The sequence below is a fragment of the Indicator indicator genome, chromosome 38 (assembly GCF_027791375.1).
Source record: "Indicator indicator isolate 239-I01 chromosome 38, UM_Iind_1.1, whole genome shotgun sequence".
NCBI lineage: Eukaryota > Metazoa > Chordata > Aves > Piciformes > Indicatoridae > Indicator > Indicator indicator.
The window spans coordinates 4590964-4614722 of NC_072047.1; the positions used below are offsets into that span (position 1 = coordinate 4590964).

At 53.3% G+C, this 23759-nt stretch overlaps 3 protein-coding genes across 3 annotated transcripts in view; 1 reads left to right on the plus strand and 2 right to left on the minus strand.

Annotated features, from left to right (window-relative positions):
- The window catches only part of DOCK5 (dedicator of cytokinesis 5), a 45421-nt gene extending 39010 nt beyond the window's left edge, over nt 1-6411 (plus strand). The window contains exons 44-52 of the mRNA XM_054396632.1: nt 152-238; nt 621-797; nt 2736-2819; nt 3056-3193; nt 3280-3446; nt 4038-4215; nt 5061-5199; nt 5868-5983; nt 6310-6411. Coding sequence (XP_054252607.1) covers nt 152-238; nt 621-797; nt 2736-2819; nt 3056-3193; nt 3280-3446; nt 4038-4215; nt 5061-5199; nt 5868-5983; nt 6310-6411 — 1188 coding nt within the window. The remainder of the gene's footprint in view (nt 1-151; nt 239-620; nt 798-2735; nt 2820-3055; nt 3194-3279; nt 3447-4037; nt 4216-5060; nt 5200-5867; nt 5984-6309) is intronic.
- Nucleotides 6412-11724: 5313 nt separating this feature from the next.
- Nucleotides 11725-13468, minus strand: GNRH1 (gonadotropin releasing hormone 1). The gene is made up of 3 exons (XM_054396671.1): nt 13328-13468; nt 13104-13193; nt 11725-11766 (listed from the first exon to the last, which is right to left on the minus strand). The coding sequence occupies exons 1-3, from the start codon at nt 13466-13468 to the stop codon at nt 11725-11727; spliced, it is 273 nt and encodes a 90-aa protein (XP_054252646.1).
- A 3380-nt stretch (nt 13469-16848) lies between these two features.
- KCTD9 (potassium channel tetramerization domain containing 9) lies at nt 16849-23200 on the minus strand. The gene is made up of 12 exons (XM_054396634.1): nt 23153-23200; nt 21964-22085; nt 21474-21517; nt 21204-21300; nt 20677-20735; nt 19981-20109; nt 19009-19076; nt 18811-18906; nt 18546-18695; nt 18083-18188; nt 17650-17783; nt 16849-17115 (listed from the first exon to the last, which is right to left on the minus strand). Exons 1-12 carry the CDS (start codon nt 23198-23200, stop codon nt 16999-17001), a joined length of 1170 nt encoding a protein of 389 aa, XP_054252609.1. The 3' UTR covers nt 16849-16998.
- Nucleotides 23201-23759: the final 559 nt, after the last annotated feature.

The following is a 23759-nucleotide window of genomic DNA, read 5'->3' on the forward strand; positions in this document are numbered from 1 at the left end:
AGCTGTGTGTCTGGCAGGCTGTGGGTGGTGCAGCCATCCTCCAGAGGCCAGCCTCTGACCATGAAGGATCAGTTAAGCTGTTGAGATGTGCAGTGCCATGGCATCTTCCCTTGCTCCTGTGCTCATGTAGATTTGCTCCTTCTCCCCCCAGAACATGTGGATAGAAAGGACAACGTACACCACAGCCTACTCCTTTCCAGGCATCCTCAAGTGGTTTGAAGTCAAGCAGATCACAACGGTGAGTTTTGGCCAGGGCTGCGCCTTGCTCCCTCCTGTCCTGCACTGCTGCAGTCAGGGCTGCCTGGGGATGTGGCACAGGATAGGAGCTCCCCACAGCAAATGTGCACCTCCTTGGTGTGCTTGTCCTTTGATGCCATCTGCAGACAGCTCTGCCCAAGGCAGCAAAGCTCTGCATGGACTGTCTGGAGAGTGGTCGCCTCTGCAACCTGCTCCACAGCCAGCAGCCAAGTCCTAAGCTGCTGTTCCTTCAGGCTAAGGCCTGAGAGCAGGACAGCACAAAATCCTCTGCTGGAGGCTCCTGGGTGCCCTTCACACACCAGGGCTGACTCAGCTCCATACGGAGTGGAGGTGACTGAAAGCTGTGCTGTTCTGTCTGCCAGGAGGAGCTGAGCCCCCTGCAGAATGCCATCGAGACGATGGAGCTGACCAACGAGAGGATCAGCAACATGGTGCAGCAGCAGGGCTGGGACCGCAGCCTGCCTGTGCACCCTCTCTCCATGCTGCTGAGTGGCATCGTGGACCCTGCCGTCATGGGGGGGTACAGCAACTATGAAAAGGTCTCTTGAGGGGTACAGCAACTATGGAAATGTGTCTGGGGGGGGTACTGCAACTATGAAAAGGTCTCTTGCACTAAGCTGTAGCTCAGCCTGGTGGCCTCTGCTTGGTGTGGGTCCTGTAGCTGTGTCTGTGGGTCCTGAGCAGAACAGAGAGATTTCCAGCAGAGCCCAGGTGGGAACCCCCACACCTGCAGTGCCAGCTGTAGTGCTGTACACCAGGAGCCCTCTGGGCTCATCCCCAGTGGGAACAATAATCTGGACCTGGCCCTGGCTCATAGGGACATGGAGGTTCTTGGGCAGCACAGTGAGCAGTGCAGGTAGGGCAGTGCTGATGTTCCTGCACTGGGTTGGTGTCACAGGCTGAGGGAGAGGAGGATTTCTCCTTCCAGCAGAGAATGTTTGTGGAGTCCTGCAGCAAAGGGAATGTTCAGGGCAAGAGCCCCAGTTCCCCTCCAGCTTCAGTCAGTTGGCTTCAGCTGAGCAGGGAATGTTCTCCCTTGTTCTGGCTGTGGTTCACTGTGCTGCCTGTCCCCGGTATCTGATGCTGGTGTTCCCAGCACAAGGGCTTGCTCACTTCCATCAGCTGCATGGGTGGTGTTAAAAGCTTTTGATGGGTTCCAGGCACATGGAGTGAAGTGCAAAAGCTGAATGGCAGAGGTCCGATTTATCTGGGATCCAGCTCTGCTGCTTCCAGAGGAGCTGCACACTTTGCCAGGCTGAGCTTGGCCCTAGATCCTCCCATTTTATGAATTAAGGTTGACATCAAGTTTAGAATTACAAAAGTGGGAAATCAGTTGAAAGTGGGAACCAGAAAATATCTGCAGCCACATCTGGAAGTACTCAGTTCTGGGTCACATTTTCCTATTTCAGTTGAAGATCAGCAAAGGACATTTGGCTTTTGTGGGTGGGCTGAAATGTTGAGTTTTAATTGTTCCACTGCAGCCAAAAGCCAGAGTCTGCATTTTTAAGATGTGCTTTCTTGCAATAATTAAACACTTTCAAGCAAGCCACCCCACTGGGAGCTGCTGGGCAGCCCTCTCCCAGGCTGACTTCCTCTTGACACCAGAGCCCTGCCACTGGGCCTGTAAAGCCTGGGGGACACAGGTCCTGCTCATGGAAGGCAGGGCAAGGAATGCAGGCAGAGGCTGAAGGAGATCAGAGAGACCTTTCTTGAAAGCAAATGAAAAACTGTGAAGGATTTTATTTAGAAAAAAGAAAAGTTAAATTCTTCTGAGCAGGAATTGTGATGCAGGTGAGGGCAGCAGCTGCAAACACAGGGTGAGAATGGGCACCACTGTAAGGCTGCAAGCCCAGGGCAGTGCATTTGTGCTCAGCTCTGAACCAGCACCAGATCCTGTTGGTGAAAGGTAAACACTTGAGGAGCTTTGGGAGTCAAACCTCATCAGACTTTGTTCCTACTGAATCTTCCTCACAAGCCCCGTGTGAGGATGTTGTGCTTCAGAGGACAGAGCCTGAGGAGATCACAGGCAGGAGGTGTCCTGCTCTGCAGCTGAACTTCTTTGGCTGTCTGTTCTGAGGTCACTGAGTGCTTTTTGAACTGAGAGTCAAGAGATTGGAGCTGCTGCTGGCATTTGAGCAAGGAGTGCTGCAAGCTTGGTCATGCAGATCAGGACTGGTTGTGAGAAGGGAGTTGGAACTGAAGAAAACCCTGCCCATGAGGTCACTGCTTGGGCAGAGCTCTGCTTTACTGAAAAATAACTTGGGGTTATTTTTTCTAACAAAAATCCCCAAAGTCTGCTTTGTACCCAGTTCCCAACAACCAACCACTGATCTTTGTCCCTCAGCCCTCTGTCAGGGAGGTAGTAAAATCTAGGTTTAATCTGAGGAGTAATGGCAATGAATTGCTTTTGAAATAAAGGGATCCTTGCTCAGTTAGCTGTGAGCCAAGCAGTGTCTGATTCACCTCTCTGCTCTCAGGCCTTTTTCACAGAGAAGTATCTTCAAGAACATCCTGAAGATCAAGAGAAAATTGAACTGCTGAAGTACCTGATTGCTCTGCAGGTATGGCCCTGGGAAGGGAGTGGGAGCACCGTGTTGAGTGCAGGTGGGACCTGAGTGGGAAGAGGGAACTGTAGGGAGCAATGGAGAAAAGTGTTCCTGTTCCTTGAGCATATGGAGATCCTGCAGTGTCCTGAGCCAGGGCCTGAGCTGTCATCTGAGGTGTGCATAGAAAATTCTGCCCTGGAGCAGCAGAGATGATGTGTCCTTTTGTGGCTTAGCTTTGTTCCTCCTTCCAGATGCCACTGTTGGCAGAAGGGATCAGGGTGCACGGTGAGAAGCTGACGGAGCAGCTGAAGCCCCTGCACAACAGGCTGGCAGCCTGCTTCCAAGAGCTGAGGAGGAAGGTGGAGAGGCAGTACGGGGTGATAACTCTGGTGAGCCAGCCTGGCTGTGCCTGGCACGCTGCTGTCCCCTCCCTGCTGGGCTCGTGCTGCGTGGCTCACCTAGGTGTCTGCTGCAGCCTCCCTCGCTGACCGAGCGGAAGCCGAGCAGGTCAGGCTCCGTGGTGCTGCCTTACATCCTCTCTTCCATGCTGCGGCGGCTCTCCGTCACCTCCCTGGCATCCTCTGTGCTCTCCACGTCTTCTGCCTCGTCTGACAGCACTTCCTCCAGGCCAGGCTCAGACAGGTCAGTGCTCAGCCTCTGCGTGTGCCAGGCAGCTGGCTCCTGCCTAGAGTCACTGCTGCAGCACCTTGCAGATGTGAGGTGGAGTACAGCAGTGTGCATCCTACACACAGCCAGGGACACTCCTGGGAACTGGACCCCCTGTCTGCCTCTGACCCCACTTGTCTGCATGCTGCTGCAGGGGGTGTCAGATGCACACCAGTCCAGTTTCCCAGGAATGCTGAAATCAGAGGTGTGAGATCCCACAGGGCTGGGTAGTCTGCTTTGCTCTGCACAGGGCTGCACTCAGGGGGTGCTGCACAGCTCCTGGTATCACTGCTCTGGACATGGAGTTTGCAGCTGTGCTAGCCAGGGAGTGGAGGTGCTGAGGCATGCTCTGTAGGCCTGAGGACTCTGTGCTGTACACAAGACAGCGCACAGCTGATAGAGCAGCTTTAGCAGCACAGCTGTCAGGAGAGCTCCGTGGTCACAGCTCAAGCTTTTGCAACCACCTCTGAGGCAAGCTGCAGGGTCACAGTGTGTTGACACCCAGAGCTTTAAATGGCCAATGGACTCATGCCTCGTGGCTTCTCCCTCTTTGGGTGTGGGCCACAGCTCTATTCTGGAGCCTCTCTTGGAGAGGAGAACATCGACAACTTCCAGAGCTGAGGAGCTGCCCCTGAAGGATGATGCTGACAGCAGGATCTGCAAGCTGAAGCGGAAGGAGTGGAGTCTCAGGAAGTCTCAGGTCATTGTAGAGAAGGAGCCAGAAGTGGAACTGACCTCCAAAATGGTAAAAAGATGTCCTAATAATAACAGAGTCATAAAGTCCAGAGCAGGAAGTGTCAGTGCTTGCTTGGGTTTCAGCCATGCCTGTCGCTGGAAACTTCATTACATGGTGGGAGGGGTTCAGATCCCAACAGCTTTGCTCATCTGAGCCACTCCTGCTCGGAACACTGCTGGCACAGCTGGGCTGCAGCATGAGGCACTGATGTTCCATCCAGGTGCTGAGTGCCCTCATGTCCTGTGGGAGGGGAGGAGACTCCCCGATGTGCTCAGCACCACCTAGAATGGTTCTGGGCTTCAGAGCAGGCAGACACTACTAGCCCAAAATCCAGCTGTCAAGCCAGATGTTTAGCTGCTATCACTCAGCATCACTGCACAGATCAGATGCAGTGCAAGGTGAAGGTCAGTCTGGTGGACTGGGAGCTGGAGGAAGGTGGTCTGGTAGCCAGGTGACCAGCTTGGGCTTTTGGAAAGCTGTTTCATGCAGGCTCTGTTTTGCAGCAGACCTCTGGGGGCAGGAGCTCACTGCTGGGGCAAATTATCTGCAAAGACTGCATGAGAGAGACTGGGAGTGCTGTGATGGAGAGTGTGCTGGGGACCCCTAGGCACTGAGACTGGCAGTGGGACCCAGGGTGATCATCTGGTCCCAAATGTCCATGTCAGCCCCAAGCAGGGAGCACAGGCAGTGTCCTGGGAGCAGACTCAGTGCTCCCTGGTGGGGCTCAGCCAGGCCAGGGTTTTCACCCCAGTGCACCTTCCTGGAGCATGCTGATGCCTTTGTGACAGCTCTGACTGCCTGTGCATCAGCCTTGCTGACTGCTGAAGCTTCTCTCTGCTCTTTGTTCCAACCAGGGCATGTCTGGGAAAGCACAAAGGCCAAAGAGTCTTCAGCTAGGAGACAACAGACTGACTCTGCTTCAGGGATCCTCACTCCAGCAGCCAAGCACTTGGAGCCCACCACCCATCACTCCCAAAACCCCACGAACCCAAAGTAAGTTCTGCTGTGGAGCAGTTGCCACATCCTTCAGCAGCACCTCCAGGAGCAGGAATTGCCACTGGGAAGGGAGAGGAGGAGGGAGGAGCTGCTCTTGAAGGAGTTCACAGAAAGTGGCTCTGGCTCTTTGTGGAGGTGTTTGTTAGGTAACAACATCTGGCAGGTTATCAAAGCATTGCTGTCATTCATACCTGGAGCTTCATCTCACTTGTCAGAATTGGTCTCTCAGATGAATTCCAGAGCACAATTTTTATCTTCAGTTTCTTTCTTATCTTCTCCTGTGTGGACTCATGGGGAGATGCATGGAACCCCACCCTGGACAGCACATTTCATCAGCGTGGATGCTCCTAAATGCATCCAGCCAGGGGGTTCAGCACACACCTGAGGAGTATCTGCTGAGAGTTCTGGGCTGGGACTACAGCAGTGCAGCATGGTGCTCCTCAGCAGCTCTGTGGCATAAGACAAGCCCTGGAGGCTTTGTTAGTTAATGATCAAGAGCTCCCCCCACGTGGCAAGCTACAGGCAAAGCTGCTCTGCAGCTTGGAAACTCAGCTGAGAGCTGCTAGCAGATGGGAAGCACCAGAGGGTGAATGAATCTGCTTGCTCTGTCCCTTTGCTGTCCCTTTTCTGCCTGCTCTGATGCCTTCTCTTGTTGGTGCTTCCAGGCTTCCCCTCGCTGCAGGCTGATGGGTTGGTGACTGCTGCCCTACCGAGCACCCCACCTCCCCCTCCCCCCAAAAGCAAACCCTACGAGAACAGCAACCCCAGGAACTCTGCCGAGGTGAGGAGATAAGAGCTGGTGTGGGGCTTTGGAAAAGGAGACTCCTGGGGGGGTTTCCCAGCTGCTTCTAGGGTGATGCTGCTGGAAACACATCTGAGATCAGAAGCAGCTGAAGCTAGAAATCAAAAACTTTCTGCTTCTGTTAGCTGCTGCAGACCTGTCCTTGTTTGCTCCTCTCATCCACTGCATGTGGCACTGAGGGGCCAAAGATCTGGGCCTGAAAGAGGCATCAAGTCCTGCAGGACCCTTTGCATTTGCCTGGGCCAGCAGGATGCCTCAACGTGCTGGTAATGGTTTCCTTTTCTGTTTTTGGTTTACCTTCTCAGGTTGCTCCACCACTACCCAGCAGACATGAAGCCAAACCTCCCCCCCCACCCCCCAAAACCAGAAAATCCAGCGTGGTGTCTGCAGAGCAGGGACTGCAGTGAGGATCTTCCCTGCCCGCTCTGGCAGAAGACCCTGGAGTGAAGTGGCTGCTTGCTTTCCACTGATGTGCTGGGGCTGGGGACTCCCCTGCCAGCCCATCCACAGCCCTGGGACTTTGCTGTGGGGAATACCAAGAGGAGCTCTTGTGGCTGCATTCCCTGCCCTCTGGTTTGCGTTTCCAGAGGCTTCCCTGCTGCAATTCCTCTGTCTTGGGCTTCTTTGTCATGAGGTTTTCTCACTGCTGCAGTTCCAGCAGCTCATTCCCAGTCTGAACCTGGTACAGTGGTGATTGGCACCAGAGTTTGACACAAGGGAAGCCACTCCAGTGTGAGAGGTGTCCTGCAGGGTTTTCACACCAGTTGACTGCAGCTTTGCAGCCCTCCTGAGGCTTCCATCCCTCCCCCTGTGCCTGCAGCACAGCAAGCCCTGGCTGGCATGAAGGGGAGCAGATCACAGCCATTCTGAAGCCCTGAAGCTCCTGAGGTGCCAGGTGCTGGGATGTGATCTGCAGTCTCCCAAGGTCCTTGAGTGCAGGCAGAGACCTGAGCGTTGTCAGCAGGAGTCTTTGTCCTGCAGTCCTCTCTCTTCTTCTCTCTCTCCTTCTCTCTCTCTCTCTCCTTCTCTCTCTCTCTCTCCTTCTCTCTCTCTCTCTCCTTCTCTCTCTCTCTCTCCTTCTCTCTCTCTCTCTCCTTCTCTCTCTCTCTCTCCTTCTCTCTCTCTCTCTCCTTCTCTCTCTCTCTCTCCTTCTCTCTCTCTCTCTCCTTCTCTCTCTCTCTCTCCTTCTCTCTCTCTCTCCTTCTCTCTCTCTCTCTCCTTCTCTCTCTCTCTCTCCTTCTCTCTCTCTCTCCTTCTCTCTCTCTCTCTCCTTCTCTCTCTCTCTCTCCTTCTCTCTCTCTCTCCTCTCTCTCTCTCCTTCTCTCTCTCTCTCTCCTTCTCTCTCTCTCTCTCCTTCTCTCTCTCTCTCTCCTTCTCTCCTCTCTCTCCTTCTCTCTCTCTCTCTCCTTCTCTCTCTCTCTCTCCTTCTCTCTCTCTCTCTCCTCTCTCTCTCTCTCTCCTTCTCCTCTCTCTCTCTCCTCTCCTCTCTCTCTCTCTCTCCTTCTCTCTCTCTCTCTCCTTCTCTCCTCTCTCTCCTTCTCTCTCTCTCTCCTTCTCTCTCCTCCCTCTCCTCTCTCCTCTCTCTCTCCTTCTCTCTCTCTCTCTCCTTCTCCCTCTCTCTCCTTCCCTCCTCTCTCTCCTTCTCTCTCCTCTCTCTCCTTCCCTCTCTCTCTCTCCCTCCTCCTCTCTCTCCCTTCTCTCTCCTCTCTCTCCCTTCTCTCTCTCTCTCCTCCTCTCTCTCTCTCTCCCTCTCCTCTCTCTCTCCCTCTCTCTCCTCTCTCTCCTCTCTCCTCTCTCTCCCCTCTCCTCTCTCTCTCTCCCTCTCTCTCTCCTCTCCTCTCCCTCTCTCTCTCTCCTCCCTCTCTCTCTCTCCTCCCTCTCTCTCTCTCCTCCCTCTCCTCTCTCCTCTCTCCCTCTCTCCTCCTCTCTCTCTCTCTCCTCTCCCTCTCTCTCCTTCCTCTCTCTCTCTCTCCTTCTCCTCTCTCTCTCTCCTTCTCTCTCCTCTCCTCTCCTTCTCTCTCTCTCTCTCCTTCCTCTCCTCTCCTCCTTCTCTCTCTCCTCTCTCCTTCCTCTCTCTCTCTCCTTCCTCTCTCTCTCTCCTCCTTCTCTCTCTCTCTCCCTTCTCCTCTCTCCTCTCTCCTCTCTCTCTCTCCTCTCTCCTTCTCTCCTTCTCTCCTCCTCCTTCTCTCCTTCTCTCCTTCTCTCCTCTCCTCCTTCTCTCCTCTCTCCTTCTCTCCTCTCTCTCTTCTCTCCTCTCTCCTCCTCTCTCTCCTCTCTCTCCTCCTCTCTCTCTCTCTCTCCTTCTCTCTCTCTCCCTCTCCTTCTCCTCTCTCTCCCTCTCCTTCTCTCTCTCTCCCTCTCCTTCTCTCTCTCCCTCTCCTTCTCTCTCTCTCCCTCTCCTTCTCTCTCTCTCCCTCTCCTTCTCTCTCTCTCCCTCTCCTTCTCTCTCTCTCCCTCTCCTTCTCTCTCTCTCCCTCTCCTTCTCTCTCTCTCCCTCTCCTTCTCTCTCTCTCCCTCTCCTCTCTCTCTCTCCTTCTCTCTCTCCTTCTCTCTCTCTCTCTCTCCTTCTCTCTCTCTCTCTCTCTCCTTCTCTCTCTCTCTCTCCTTCTCTCTCTCTCTCCTTCTCTCTCTCTCTCTCTCTCCTTCTCTCTCTCTCTCTCCTTCTCTCTCTCTCTCTCTCCTTCTCTCTCTCTCTCTCTCCTTCTCTCTCTCTCTCTCTCCTTCTCTCTCTCTCTCTCCTTCTCTCTCTCTCTCTCCTTCTCTCTCTCTCTCTCCTTCTCTCTCTCTCTCTCCTTCTCTCTCTCTCTCTCCTTCTCTCTCTCTCTCTCCTCTCTCTCTCTCTCTCTCCTTCTCTCTCTCTCTCTCTCCTTCTCTCTCTCTCTCTCTCCTTCTCTCTCTCTCTCTCCTCTCTCTCTCTCTCTCCTTCTCTCTCTCTCTCTCTCTCCTTCTCTCTCTCTCTCTCTCCTTCTCTCTCTCTCTCCTTCTCTCTCTCTCTCTCTCTCTCCTTCTCTCTCTCTCTCTCCTTCTCTCTCTCTCTCTCTCTCTCTCTCTCTCTCTCTCTCTCTCTCCTTCTCTCTCTCTCTCTCTCTCTCCTTCTCTCTCTCTCTCTCTCCCCTTCTCTCTCTCTCTCTCCTTCTTTCTCTCTCCCCTCTCTCTCTCCCCTCATCTTGTCTCATCTTCTCATACATTCCTTTGGCTTCAGTGTGGCTCCAGCTCCAGCAGCCTGCAAGAGCTGTCTTTGCTCTGTGCCTGGCTCTGCAGAGCAGATCGCTCTCAGCACAGGGCTGTCTTGGATTCACAGCACAGCACAGGCTGGAGACCCTCTGGAAGCTGCAGTGCAGTCACATCAGATCCATCCATACTGCTGTGCTGTGGCACACAAGGCGCTGGTGCCTCCTCAAGGGAGAGCTTTGAAGCCTTTCTGGACACATTGCCCATGGCTCACCTCTCTGGTGCACTGCAGGACCTGTCAGCTGCAGGTTGTCTGTTTGGACACAGACACTGCTTGACTTGAACACCACAGGGTTTTCTTGTCTCATTTTCTGTCGACCTCTTCCTGTGGTAACCACTGTCTGCCTTCTGCACATGAACTGAAGGAACCTCTGCAACTCTTAACAACTTTTTGTCTCCAGGCAGCACAGCAGGATGTGGTCTGGAGCTCTTGGTCACTTGTGCCTTGCCCATCCTGCATCTGCTTCTCAGGGCAGCTTTGCTTTGAACTCCTTTGGTAACCACTCAGCAGGAGCAAAGAAACCTTTGCTGCACTCCCAGCTGATGCTGTTTGGGGCAGACAAACCTTTGGGTATTTTGTGTTCCTGCTTTAGTTTCTTTAACCCATTTCCGTACTTTGTACCTCCACCAAGGATTTACTTTCCCTGCACAGGAACTCTGTGTGGTCTGCCCTGGGGAGGAGTTCAGGAGTTCTGTAGCTGTCCTTTAGCCTGAGGAGATTTGGCTCTGGCTGCCTGTTTTCAGACTGCTATTATGAGCAGAGTGCTTGGCACATGCATGGTTAATTGTCTTCTCCCTTCCTTGGGGGCTGGACTAGGTGATCTTCAGAGGTCCCTTCCAACCCCAAGTTCTGAGAGTCCTTCTCTGCCTTGGGTCATGCAGCTGCCAGTGTTACACTTCAGCTGGTAGAGGATTCCTTTCCTGGGGAGGAATCTGCCCAGCACTTCTTTCCCAGAGCTTCTCATTCAATCCTGTCGTTCTCTGATCAATTCCTTTAAAAATGTGGCAGCTCTAATCCACACCAGGGGGAGAGGGGAGCAGGCAGCTTTGCATTGCAGTGGATTATTGGCTTAGGAGAGGACACTGAATCCAGTGGGAAGAGCTCTGTGATCTGCAGGGCTTTGAGAACCTGCAGCAGTGACCTCCACACTGTGCCCCCCAGATCTGCAGTGAGTTCAGTGCCTCAGATCCTCACTCCTTATTTATTTTTATAATTGTAAATGGAAGTAGTTTCCTTCAGATGCCTGTAATTTAGCTGTGATTGATTTTGATGGTGAGAGCGTTCCTGACCCATTGCTGCTCCCTCTTGCAGTTGGTTCAGTTCATTAAAAACTTTTCTTTCTTACTTCTGCTCTTGCAGACCAAATTATTTAGTGGGCCAGGGTGAGCTTTTCTAGGACTAGGGAAAGTAAACCAGAAAAGAGATTTCACTGATTTCTTGGCAGGAGAGGAGCTTCCCCAAAGCACAGGATTTCACCTGATCCTGCTCCTGTCAGTGGCAAAGCAACTTCAGGGCAGGATGGGCATCCAGAAGGGTACAGAGGAGCTGAGCAAAAGGTGAAAAGCTTCTCTTGGTGCTGCTTTGGGCTGACTGCTGGCACTGGAATCCCTGCAGATACCTGAAGCCTGTTTTTCACATGTAGGCTTTGTGTGTTTGAGGCAGAGGTGAAGGCCTCAGCAGGCTGCAGTTCAGCCCCAGTGAGTGGCTTTAACTGATGTCATTTTTCATGGCTGGCACTATAAAGCTTTAGTGACAGCACAAACCCTGGGACATGTTTGTCTTCCATCCAGGAGGATGTGGATGTCATGGAACATCTTTTTGTGTGTGGTTTGAGATCCTAGAGCTGATGGCTCAGTGCCAAACCTCTGCAGACTGCAAACATCACCTTGGTTTCCCCTTTCTTTTAGTCCTCTGCAGCTGAATCAAGAGCCAGAAGAGCTTTTAACTTGGCTCTGGGGGCAGTGCAGGAGGGAGCCTTGGGAAGGGAGCCTGTACCTCCCTGGGCAAACAGGATCTGAGTCGCTAACTCCGTAAAGCAAAGTGTGCAAATGGTCCTGGGTGCAGAATGTGTCCACTTGCAAAGTCTGTAAATAGCTTTTTCCAGTAAATGAGTGGAGCAGTGAAGCCCCAGAGCACAGAGAGGGCTGCTGCGGGGGGAGGGGGCTGCATTTTCATGAGGTTGTTCCTGTATGACCCAGCCCAGTGAGGCTGGGCAGTGTCCCTGTTCCTGTGGGGCTGTCCCACCCCAGGTGCCCACTGCAGGACACAGCCCCAGTGCTGCCCCAGAGTCCCCACCACTGCTCTGGATGTGTTCTCTCTTACACAGAAGCCAGAGCCCTGCACACAATCATCTCCTGCCACTCAAATGCAGCTTCAAAGTCTTTATTCACACAACACAAGGTAAGCAAAAGCCATTTGTAGAGGAATTGGTTTTAACACAGCTTCAAAATTGTATTCTGGGTCCCATCTTCTGTTGGGCTTGGTGGGTTTAAATCTTCTTTGGCCTGGCTTCTCCTCCCATCAGCCTTTCCTGCAACACACAGCATGGAATTGATTTAAAGAGGAAAAATAACCTTGATGATGGAATTGTAAAAACTAAGCAGATGCTGAACTATTCAGACTGTGGTCTCCATGGGAAGGAGGATTAGGATGACCCAGATCTCACCCAACATGGTCTCTCTGCCACCTGCCAGGGGGCTGGTGGTACAGTACAATGTAACTGACCCCAAGAATGGCTCTTTTCATCCCCAAGTGCATCACCAGCTCCCATCTGTTACTGGCTGCACTGCTGCACCAGCTCTTGGAGGCCAACCCAGCAGCTGTTGACAGCAGCTCAGGGCAGGAGGCCTGAGCCTGCACAAAGCAGCAGCCTGTGGGGTGTCTCTGTGAGCTGCAGCAGCTGGCCCTGAGAGCAGAGCTGGGCTTGCAGAAGGCTGGCAGGGGCAGTGCCGATGGCACAGGTGCCCTGTTGGCCTTCTCTGGGTACCTAAGTGCTGTTCAAATGGAAACCACCTTCCTGTGCCCCAGCCTGCTGTGTCTGGGCTCCCCCTTGGCTGTTTATTTCTGTTCCTGCCTCTGAGTTGAAGCCTGAGGTGTCTGGGGCAGCTGCCCTGTCTGGGCAGGTTATTTGTTCCCCTGCTGTGTGTCTTTGCAAGGTGAGGTTTGGGTTGTGCTCACTGCCAGCTTCTCCAGGGAATGAGGAAGAGGATTCTGCTGTTGCTGAACCTGAGCCCTCGCTCAGGCCTCAGTGTGAACTTGAAACTTTTGGTCTTGGCTCCAGAGTCAAAGCCCAGATTGAGTGTTCCAGCTTCCAGGACAGCTCAGATGCACTGCAGACCATGGTGACCATCTGGCTTGCTCAAGGTGTTGCTGTGTTAATTAAAGAGCACAGTTTTGCTGGGGAGGGCTTCCTGTGGAAGGGAGTTTGGATGTGGAGCTGCTGCTGTCACTGCATGAGAGCATCGAATGGAAAATGCATTTCCCAGTTAGGGACTTGGGGAACAGCAGCTTCCATATGGCCTGGCCCTTCAGCTGGCAAATCAGCCTTTGAAGTTAAGCAGCTGTGAGTGCTGCAGAGATTGGTATGGAGGCAGAACGTGTTTGACTTTCTTTTGTTTTTACTGTGGTGAGCACTGACAGTGCCACAGCAGGAGCCTAAGAGTAACCTGGCCCTGCCCTGGGACTGCAGCTCTGAGGTGCTTGAGAGTGATGCAGATATGAGGGCAGAACCACTGCTGCCACATGTGAACTAACCTGCATGCCTCTTCCTCCTCCTCCTCCATCTCTCTTCTCTTCCCTCTCTGTACTTCCCCAGCCTGGGTCAGTCCCCTCCTTCCCCAGAGTGACAAAGGAAAACATTTTCCTTACCATGGCTTCCTGCAGCTCCCTGGAGCGCTGGTGGGAGCCTGGGCAGCCACTCTCCTGCAGCTCCTCCAGGTTGTCCTTTCCATTTGCAACCTGCATGGGCAGTGGCACAGCCTTCAGGAGGGCAGCTCTCTGCTAGAGCAGCTCTGGCCTGTCAGGACCTACAGGGGCTGCTCAGGAAGCTGAGGACAGGCTTCTGAGCAGGGCTCTCGCAGTCTGGAACCTACCTCCTGAAATGATTCTGCCAGGTTCTCAGTGCTCCTCTTCCCTCCTGGCTGCAGACCATAGGACCAGTGCTGAGCCAAGCAGATCCCCACAGACAGGACAAACAGGACAGCACTGGCAGAGATCTTCAGGGACTTCTCCATCCTGTAAGAGAACAAATCCTTCTGGTCATAACAACATCCCAGCTCCATTTTATCTTGAAGAATGAAGAGAAGGTTACATTTCTGGAGCCCCAGTTCCACATCCCAGCTGGACTCTGTGCCTCCCGAAGTCTGCGAAGTCTGCTCAGGAGAGAGAGATTTAACATCTGAATATTTTGGATGGAGATCTAATTTAGGACTTTTGAGCCCCCATTCAAAGTTTAGGGATGTCTGGACCTCAAATGTTTCATGCACGTTCCTCTTGCTATTTGAGGGATGTGCTCAGCTTAGCCACTCTCTGTTCTCAGGTCCCTGCTCCTTACCGAGCCCTTTGCAGTCTCTCCCACTGCAGGCTCTTCCTAGCACAAGCAGCTGAGAGCACTGAGGCAGTGAAAAGGGAGCTGGCATCTCGCTGAAGGACCTTACCTGCTTGCAGGGAGAGGCTGCAGAGCAGCTCCACCTCTTTCCCTTTGAAGCTGTGCTGCCAGCCTGCCTCTCCTCTCACTTTTTATACACAGCCCCTCCACCACCCAGCCTTTCCCAGCAGGGGACTTCACCTACCCCGCAAGCTCCTAAAGTGCAGCAGAGGCAAAGCTCATAATTGCCCCCTCCCCCTTCCCCCCGGTGTGGCTGTTTCAGCTCAGCTGTGTTCTCTGACAGCCACAGAAGTGGCCTCTGTCCTTTGGGAGCCTGGGGAGCTGCACTTAGCCCCAGCTGGCTGCTGCTGCCCCCGCACGAGGCACAAACTTTTCTTTCAGTCACTTCTGGCCCCAACCAACCTGACCTGAGATGGGACATCTCCCACCTCTGCCCACCCTGGGCTCCCCACTCTCAGTGTAGGAAATCTCCAGTCTGACTCTCCCCTTAGGGTAATCAGCCTGGGTGTCAGGATGGAGTTTCACAGCAACAGGACTCAGCTCCTGCTGGGCTCTGTGATCTCTCGCGAGGGCTGTGCCCTTCATTCTGGACCTGCCAGGAGTTGGCAGCCAGCTGCATGCAGGAGTCAAGTTCAGCCCTTCTGCCTGTAGAGCTATGCTGGTTTGTAGCCTTTGGGCAGCTCTTTTGCCTTGCTCTGTGTGCAGCTGAATGCTTCCTATACAGTGCTCTTTAAACATCCTCTGCTTGCTCCCTTGGCCTCTTGGAGATTAATGGATTAGAAGTAATTTAGTAAGTAAATAATGTGAGGAGGATTTAGTGGCTCTAGCAGTAATTCTTCCTGCTCTAATGCTCCTCCTACTCATGGCAGGGGCAGACACCATTTAACTGCAGCTGATGACCCAATCAAGCTGTGAAAATAGTTTGTTTCCATGGGAGAAAAGCTGCCTGGCATGGACACAGCCCTGCAGAAGGGAGATTTCCTCTCACGGTGTCTTAAGGCTCCTTCCTGCCCTGATGAGCACAGCAAAAATCAGGGTTTAAAGGTAAGTAAAAGATTTTGTTCATCCTGGGGGAGATTTTTCTCTGGTTTTCAGACCTGAGGGTGGTCGATGCCAGCTTTCCAGAGCTCCCAGCCCTCCAAGTGCAGCAGACCTTGTCTTGGGGAAGGCAATCCCAACACCTGCCTTGGGCTGCTCAGGTAGCCTGGCTTTGTGCATGCCCAGCCCAAGAATCAAGACCTTTTCTTTAGCAGGAGTGTTGGAAAGCAGCATCCCAGCATCCTGAGTCTCTCAGGCTGCCTAACCCAGAGAGCTACACCCGAGGAGACTGAGCTGGGTTGCTCCTGGGATGCTGCACAGCCCTGACCCCTGGGTGCTTTGTGTTGTCACTGCTGTGCCACAGGCACTGCTCTATGAGCTGTGGTCAGTGACTTCTGACTCCAGGCACTCACTGTCAGCATGGGGACAGAAGCAGCTGGGAAGTCAGAACAAGTCAGAACTCCCTCAAAGTTCTCAAACTGAACCTACCATGACCACTGCAGCAACTCCCAGCAAGAGCTACGGCCACCAAGTGGTGGTCTCTGCTCTCCACCTTGCTGCTACTCCTGGGAGCCAGGGAAGGCTGGGCCTGGGCTTTCACACATTGAGACAACTCAGCCACTGTTGTGTTTCACACTTTTATTAATGCAACTTAAATTAGACTGGAACCTGCAGTTTCTGAACAGGCTACTCAGGGCTCCTCACAGAGCTTTGTTACAGCCAAGAGGTACCATGGGTCCATCTGTGAGTGGATCAGAGATTCACAGTAGGGGCTGGAAGGGATCTCCAGAGATCACCCAGTCCAACCCCCTTCCCGAGCAGGCCCACCCCAGGCAGGTTACACAGGAACACATCCAGCTGGGGTTTGAAAGTGTCCACACAAGGAGACTCCACAACCTCTCTGGGCAGCCTGCCCCAGGGCTCTGCACCCTCACAGTGACAAAGTTTTCCCTTCTGTTCCTCTGCCACCTCCTCTGCTCCAGCTTGGCCCCAGTGCCCCTTGTGCTGTCCTTGGACATCCTTGAGCAGAGCCTGGCTCCAGCCCTGCACATCTTTATCCCCAGCAATGAGGGCAGCCCTCAGGCTCCTCTGCTCCAAGCCCCAGCTCCCTCAGCCTGTGCTCACAGGGAAACGTTCCACTGCCTGCAGCAGCTGTGTGGCTCTGGGCTGGACTCTCTTAAGCAGTTTCCTGAGGTCCTTCTTGAACTAAGGGGTCCAGAACTGGACACAATATTCCAGATGTGGCCTCACTAGGGCAGAGCAGAGGGGCAGGAGAACCTCTCTGACCTACTCACCACAGCCCTTCTAATGCACCCCAGGCTGCCCTTGCCCTTCTTGGCCACAAGGGCACATTGCAGGCTCCTGGGCATTCTTCTGACCATCCTCCTACCCTTGCCCTTGTTGGATTTCATTCACTTTCTCCCCACCCAGCTCTGAAGCTTGTCCAGGTCTCACTGGATGGCAACACAGCCTGAGGACTGTCACCACTGCTCCCAGTTTGGTGCCATCATCAAACCTGTTGGCAGTGCCCTCACCCCAGTCCTTGATGAATGTATTGAACAGCTTTGGTCCCAGTACTGACCCCTGAGGGACTCCACTAGATGAAGGCCTCCACCAGACTCTGCTCCGCTGACCACAACTCCACAACTTCTTCCCTTCCCCCAAGTCCCACCCACCTCCCTCCTCCATCACCCAGCCCACACTGCTTCAGTTCAGCTAGGAGGATGCTGCGGGTGTCAGATGCTTTCCTGAGATCAAATAAACCACATTCACTGCTCTGCCATCCACCATCTCCCTGGGGATGTCCTCATCAAAGCCTCTCAGCTGGGTCAAACATGACTGCTCCCCGGTAAAGCCATGCTGGCTGTTCCTAATCACCTCTTATCCAAGCATCAAGAACTTGCTCCATCACCTCCCCAGGGCTGGAGGTGAGCTGAGGCTTTCAAGCTTTCAGCAGCTGCATTTTATTCCACATCAACAAGGTCACAGAGTAGCTCAGTTTCAAGACAAGGCCACAAGGCCACTTCAGTGATATCCAACAACAGGCCAAGGGGCACTAGGTGCAAACTGGAGCAGAGGAGGTTCTAGGTGAGCACAAGGCAAAGCTTCCTCTCTGCCCTATCTGACGCTCTGAGACATGTGCAGAGGTGTCAGCATCTCTTCAAAGATGGCTCCTTTCACATTGGATCCCCTCAAATTAGCTTCTTGTAGATCACAACCTGATAGATCACAATTCTAAAGGGCAAAAGAAAAAGCACTGTTAGCTGAACACACCCAGAGCTTGGTGCAAACCTTACCTGAGCCACTTTCTCCCAGAGCCCACAGGCACAGCCTCACATTCAGTGCAAGCTCCCAGCCCCAAGCAGGCTGTGCAGGGGCAGCTGCTTTGTCCTCCTGCTAGAACAGCAACGTGCCACTGCCAGCAGCCAGCTAAGATTCCATCTCTGCTCCCAGATAACCCCAGCATGGAGGGGTTGGAAAGGACCTCTGGGGATCATTCAGTCCAACCCCCTTGCTCCAGCAGGGCACCCACAGCAGCCTGCCCAGGATCACAATAGCCAGGGGGGGTTGGAATCTCTCCAGAGAAGGAGACTCCACAACCTCTCTGGGCAGCCTGCTCCAGGCCTCCAGCACCCTCACACCAAAGAAGCTTCTCCTCATCTTTAGATTTCCCTCAATCTGCTTTGAAGCTGCAGAACTCAGGCCAAAGCCATTAAGCCTCAAACCTGGTCATGTAGTATACAAAGTGTGAAGTGAAGCCCAACTCACTTCCAAATCAGTTCCTGCCAAGGTTGCTCCTCTCAGGTTGCAGTTCTTGAGTTTGGCATTTTTCAGGGTGGCCACTCGCAGGTTGATTCCTGTCATCTGGCTGCCTTCCATGTCAACACCTTTCAGGTTAGCCCCTAAAGCACCAAGAGGAGTTCTGAGACAAACCAGCTGCAGAACGCTGCTTGCTCAGAGTTGTGAAGTGACAGAAGTGAAAGGTAGAATTTGGAACTGAATGATTTGTCCCTGCTGACTGCAGGGAGGTTGGACTAGGTGACTCTAAAGGTCCCCTCCAGCCTAAAGCACTCTGATGACATGGGCACACACTCCAGGCCGTGTGGCCTCCTCTCCTGAGCACTTGGCGTGTCCCCACCACAGCAAGATCTCTCACAAGCCACAGACTCACAGATCACCCATCAGGCAAAGAGCTTCTTACCTTCCAGGTTAGCTTTAAGGCCTGATGGATCTTCAAAATTGCAGCCTTTCAGAGATGCTCCCTCAGCATTGGAGCACAGCATCTTCACCCCCTGCAGGTTTGCACACTGGTGGAGAGACAGCAGTGAGAGGTGAGGAGGAGCAACTCTGAGCAGAGCTTTCACTTCTGCTGTGAAAGTGAACCTGCTCAAGCATAACAGCCTCACTGCTGTGAGGGCAGGAAAGAGCTTGCTCTAATCTGTGTTTCCTGTAGCAAGAGCCAGGCTGCCCTCACCCACTGCCCTTTTCTATGAGGTAGCTTCAAAAAGCTCTGGCAGCGATCTGACTGAGCTGCAGCAGGCACCAAAGTGCTGCAGCAGGCACCCAAGAGCTGCGTGTCTTCCACCTATCTGCTTGGCCCAGCTCCTCCTCCTTTCAAACAATCCAAGGACAGCCCAGCCTGTGCAAGCCAGAGCAGCTCTTACATCAAGCACTGAGCCAGAGAGGTCAGCTCTCTCCAGGTTGGCACAGCAGAGGTTGGCATGTGCCAGGTTGCAGCGGCTCAGGTTGGCCATCTTGAAGTTGATGTAGCGAAGATCCAGGCGTGAGAGATCTGCTCCACTGAAATTGAGACCCTGCACACAAGAGAGCAAAGCCCAGGAGTCACAGAAGAGGAGGTGCAGTTCTGAACCCAGCTGGCAGAATGGTGCAAGGGGAGCTGTGCTACAGACAGAGGCTGCTTTGTCTCACCTGGCAGCGCAGCTCAGACTTGGTTGGGGTTGCCAGCAGGAACCGGACAAACTCCTTGCGAGATATAGGGGAATGGTCCTCAGCTGGCTGGGAGTTCTGTTGGGAGAGGTGGTTAAAAGCTAGCAGGGATAGCACTGCGTTGTAGCTTGCCTGGAAGAACAGGACAGGTAGCCTCATGGAGAAGAGGAAAGAAGTTACCTTAATGGCTATTTCCAGCTGTTCAATTAGGGAATCAATCCCAAAGAACCTGGCTTCTTCCAGCACTCCTGGAACAAAGCAGCAGGGGTTAGCTCCAGGGGGTCTCAAACAAGGGCCACTTGTCTTAGAATCACACAATCACTCTAGTTGGAAAAGTTCTTTAAGCTCACCCACTCCAATCACTCTCTATCTCTACCAAGGGTGGGGCTAATCCAGGGCCCTCAGCACCACATCTCTGGGGCTTTGAAACCCCTCCAGGGATGGGCATTCAGCCACCTCCCTGAGCAGCCTGGGACAGGCTTTAAGAACCCTTACAGGGAAGAAGTTTCTTTTAATATCCAACCTAAACCTCCCCTGGGACAACTTGAAGCCATCTGCTCTCATCCCACCACTTGTTCCTAGTCATCCCTGACTGGAGCAGGCAGTGTACAGCCACACCAAGAGCCAACCAGGAAGATCAAGGGAATCCACCATTACTCTTGGAGCAGCATCGATGCCCTGGACCTTCCCTGCTTGTCAGACCTCATCTACACTTCAGCCACACTAAGAGAGGCACAGAGCAGCTGCTGGAGTTCAAGGAGCCCTGAAGAAATCCATCAACCATAAAGCTGACAGCAAGCCAGGTGCTGCTGGGTGTAACTGGACAGAGGAGGGGTGAGCTTGCTGGCAGCCAAGAGCAAAACCCAGCTCTGAAAGGATGTCTCCAATGCCAGCATTGGGCTAGAGATACCAACTCCAGAATCACTGCCAGACACTGACCCACCAGAGAGGGGTTTTAATGCTCTGAAGACAAAGAGGTTTGAGCAGCAGCTCTTCACTAACCCCAGCAGGCGGAACTGCAGCGCTGAACGCAGCACACCCCCAACCATTCAGGCGAGCACAGCCAAGCCCCACTGACCTCAGCATCTTGACCTGAGGGCAAAGTTTAACTTGTAAAGGTAAGAATAGAGATGTCAGACAGGCAATACCTACCTAGCAAATTAATGCCATCATTTACAATGAGCTGTCCGTGCCGCAAATAGTTCAAAATAGGCTCAAAATACTCAGGGCTGCGGTCAATGAGGAATGCTCCTCTAGGATCTTGCTTATTTCCCCATGCATCTGTTTCCACAACATATACAGCAGCAAATGGCAGAGATTAGCAGAAGGGCACTGGCTTCACTGTCAGATGTTACTACCAAAGGGACTGGATTATGAAACATTCCAGTTGAAAGCAAAACAAGAAGGGAGTAGGAATCACCTTGACAGGAGCTCACGGCTGCTATCAGCAGCCCAAACCTCTCCGCACACACAACACTCAGTGCTGGAATCAAAGCAGCAGTGAGCTTTGGGTCTGCCTCCTTTCTTAGGCACTGACTCATACCCTGTCTGCTCACTGACTCTGGACAAAACCCAGCAAGATGCACAAACAAGATGAAAATCCAAAATAAAGCAAACACAGAAAGACCCCAGCAGAGTAACTATGGGTGGAAGGGAAATCTTCAGTCTGTGAGGTGCTGAGCATGATGTGGGCAACAAATAGTTAAAACCCCACAGTTCTGTGCTCTGCTTTGACAGTCTAACCTATTTTTGATATTTTCACATGAACAAATCTGGCTCTGACAGTGCCTACTGCCTATTTTGCCAGTTTGTGGGCCTAAAACCCAAGGTCTGTTCCACTGTACCAACCTTTATCTTTAAACATGTGGGCCAGCATGCTGTCAGGCTCCTTGTTAACCAAAGTGCTCCTAGAAAACAAAGGCAGAGCAATTTTGGTTTATTTTCAGCACAGAATGTTTCCCTGCAGAGACAAAGCCTGGGAGGTATTTTCTGCCCTCAGTGTGTGATGTGCATCCCACCAGCCCCAGCACTCCCCTGATTCCATTTCACACACTGTGCTAAGAGATCGCACTGCTGACCTGAGGTACCACAGAGGTATTTCCAACAGAAAGCACCGAATTAACTGAGCTCTCCAAGGGTAAATCCAGGCCTGCTCAGGCTCTGCCCCAGTCTCACTCTGTGTGTCAAATCTTTCAGAAATTCATTTGTTGCAAACACGAAAGACAGAGAAATCTGCACAAGTCCAAGACCTCCACAGTCAGTTCTCTTTCTGGCCCTTTTGCAGGAGCATCTGGAGCCTCACTCACTGCATGCCCACAGCCAGGCTGCATGAGCTGAAGCTCCTTAGGAGCACAAGCAGCCAGCTGCACTTCTACCTGGTTGTAGTGAAGTATCGGCCTCCAACATTGAGTGTCAGCCAGTCTGTGTGGGACCCTGTCAGCTCCTCCTGGGGTCTCCCATCAGTCTGGGGATCTACACAGACCAAGAGACAATAAGTAGCAGAAAATAAGGAATATTTCTGAATCCTCCTGATGGTAAGAGGCAGCTTCTGAAATCAACAGAAAATAAACCCTTGAGGTTTATACTAAAGCAACCCAAAACTTCTGGTAAACAGGAAGTTAAACAGAAGAATAACACAGACTCACCAATGAATGGTTCCCCTTCACACACAAACAGAACATCATCATCCCTGAAAGGGGAAGGGGCAGGGGAAGAGGAGGAGAAGAAAGAAAACCAACATTAATCATAACTGTTTGCTCATCTGAATGAGAGTGGGAGCCCCTCGTTATCAGTTGCAAATAAATGCTGATCAGTTGCCATTAGTCAGAACTTTACTCTCTGATTTTTGCCTTCATTTTGCAGCTTCCAGTGGACTGTACCAGGACTGACTCCATTAGAGAGGTCTGTACCAAGCAGGCAGGAATCACTGTTACTCAGTTTAGTACCACACAATAGCCATTTCTCTCCCACTCTTGAAGCACTCTGTGAAGCCAAAGCACCTCTGGGCATACTGGCTGGCAGTGATCAAATCTGGGTTTAAGGAAAGCACTGGTTATTGATTAAGATCAGAGGATTATAGGCCAGGAAGTCTCTTAATCCACAGCAGTGATTTGAGTTTGATTGGATGAACCTTACCTAATCAAAGCGATATCATCGATGAGTCCTCCCTTCCCATTGTACACACTGGTTGCTTTGATCCCCAGCTTACTGCTAGCCACAGACAGCAGGTCTGAGAGAGTCCCATAGACAGCCACCACCTGTGGAGAGAGTAAGCTGTATGTGCTGCCTTCCCTTGGCTCCTGCCACCTCAGACCCATTTCCAGAGCTATCAGGATCTCCACAAACCAGGGAGATGGGAATGGATCCTTACTAAAAAAAGACAACAGAGCACCTTTGATGTTACAAATATCACTGCCTTAGGGGTGTCTTGCACAGCTCACCCCAGCCTCAAAGCACCAAGCTTGCAGCAGCAGTGAAGGAATTCAATGGTCCTGCAGGAATTGATTCCAGTACTCATCTCTCTAAAGAAATGTTGCTAGTTCTTGTGTTCCAAGTCTCTCCCGGATTTATTTCCCTCTCTCTAAAATCCAAAGATCAAACTGCTGTCACATCAACTGCCTGCACCCAGAGATGGGGATGGGAAAGATTAGGGACCACGGAGAGCACTTGGGACAGCTGGACCAGTTTTACCCTGGCTGGGCCTGGAAACCCGAACTTTTTGATCTCCAGAGCCCGGTACATACATCTGCACTTTTTAAAAGCCTACAGAGCTTTGAAACAACCGAGCAGGGTTTCAGCAGGGTCGTTCCCTGGCTCTCCAAGCAGCGCCTGGCAGGGCACAGCTCTGACATCCTTCAGGTTTGATTCCCACGCTCCCAGCACCCGAACCAACAAGGACGACAAGAAGGGGGCTTTAACTGTGCCTCCACCAAGAAGTCCTTGGCGTGTGGCGATTCCCCGCGGCGCCCCCAGGCCAAGAGACCGCGGCGGGGTTTCTGCGGGACGTGACTCCGCGGTGCCGTCCGAGGCACAAGCACCAGGCCCGGGCAGCCAGCCCGGGTCCGGAGCGGGGGCGGCGGGAGCAGCGAGGCTTCCTCTGCCGCAGCCACGGGCACTGCGGCCCTAGAAGGCAGCTGAGGGAGTTCCTACAGCCCCGCGGCCCAGGGCCGGAGCCCAAACACAATCACCGCCGGTACGCCCTTGCCAGCAGCTCTACGCTGGCGGCTGAGGGAGGAGAAAAGACTCCGTGGAGAGGGTTGGGGGCAAGCCAAGGCCGGGCGGACCCTCCTCGCGGGCGGCGGAACTCCCCCTCCCCGCCCCTCACCTTCCCGTTCCGGGGGCTGCCGTTAACGAACAGCGTGACCCGCCTCATGCTGCGGCAGCGGCGGCGGCGGTTCCTGCCCAACCCGGAAGGCAGCTCCCCGCTGACCGACAGGTGCCGCTGCCAATCGTGACCAAGCCAAGACTCTTGACCAATCAGAAGGCGCTCCACCGGGGAGGCGGGGCAAGAGGAGTGGGGAGTGGGCGGGGGCGCGCGGACGTGGCTCTTGGCCAATCAAAAGCCCCATTGTGGTTTGTGGGGCAGCCGCCTGTCACGTGGGCGTGTCTCGTGAGCTGGCGGTTAGCTCTCTCAAGAGGAACACTGCGCAGGCAAGAGATTTTTCGTGATCGCTCCGCGCTCGGGAGGTAAAAAGTCCTTCCTGCCCGGCAGTTCTCGCCCTCGCCCGCGCCCGGAGAGCGGGCCGCAACAAGGCCGCTTCCCGGGAGCTGCTGTTCCTCTGTGCTTCTTTGGCCGCGGTGCCTGGCCGCTGCAAAGTGTTGGCGAAGGCGGGCGCTGGCGCGGAGGGATACACAACAGTGCGTCCCGGTTTGAATGGCGGCGGCGCGTGCCGGTCTGCGGGGAGCGCTGGGCGGAGGTGAGGGTCTAGGGG

Excerpts from the sequence above, each read along its gene's own strand:
- GNRH1 (XM_054396671.1), bottom strand. The coding sequence starts at position 13,468 with ATGGAGAAGTCCCTGAAGATCTCTGCCAGTGCTGTCCTGTTTGTCCTG. Across the intron at positions 13,194-13,327 it reads TGGCAGAATCATTTCAGGAG|GTTGCAAATGGAAAGGACAA; the intron begins GTAGGTTCCAGA and ends CTGCCCATGCAG. Across the intron at positions 11,767-13,103 it reads GGGAGCTGCAGGAAGCCATG|GAAAGGCTGATGGGAGGAGA; the intron begins GTAAGGAAAATG and ends TGTGTGTTGCAG.
- KCTD9 (XM_054396634.1), bottom strand. The coding sequence starts at position 23,200 with ATGAGGCGGGTCACGCTGTTCGTTAACGGCAGCCCCCGGAACGGGAAG. Across the intron at positions 21,518-21,963 it reads GATGATATCGCTTTGATTAG|GGATGATGATGTTCTGTTTG; the intron begins GTAAGGTTCATC and ends TTCCCCTTTCAG. Across the intron at positions 17,784-18,082 it reads CCTTAAAGCTAACCTGGAAG|GGGCTAACCTGAAAGGTGTT; the intron begins GTAAGAAGCTCT and ends TTGGTGCTTTAG.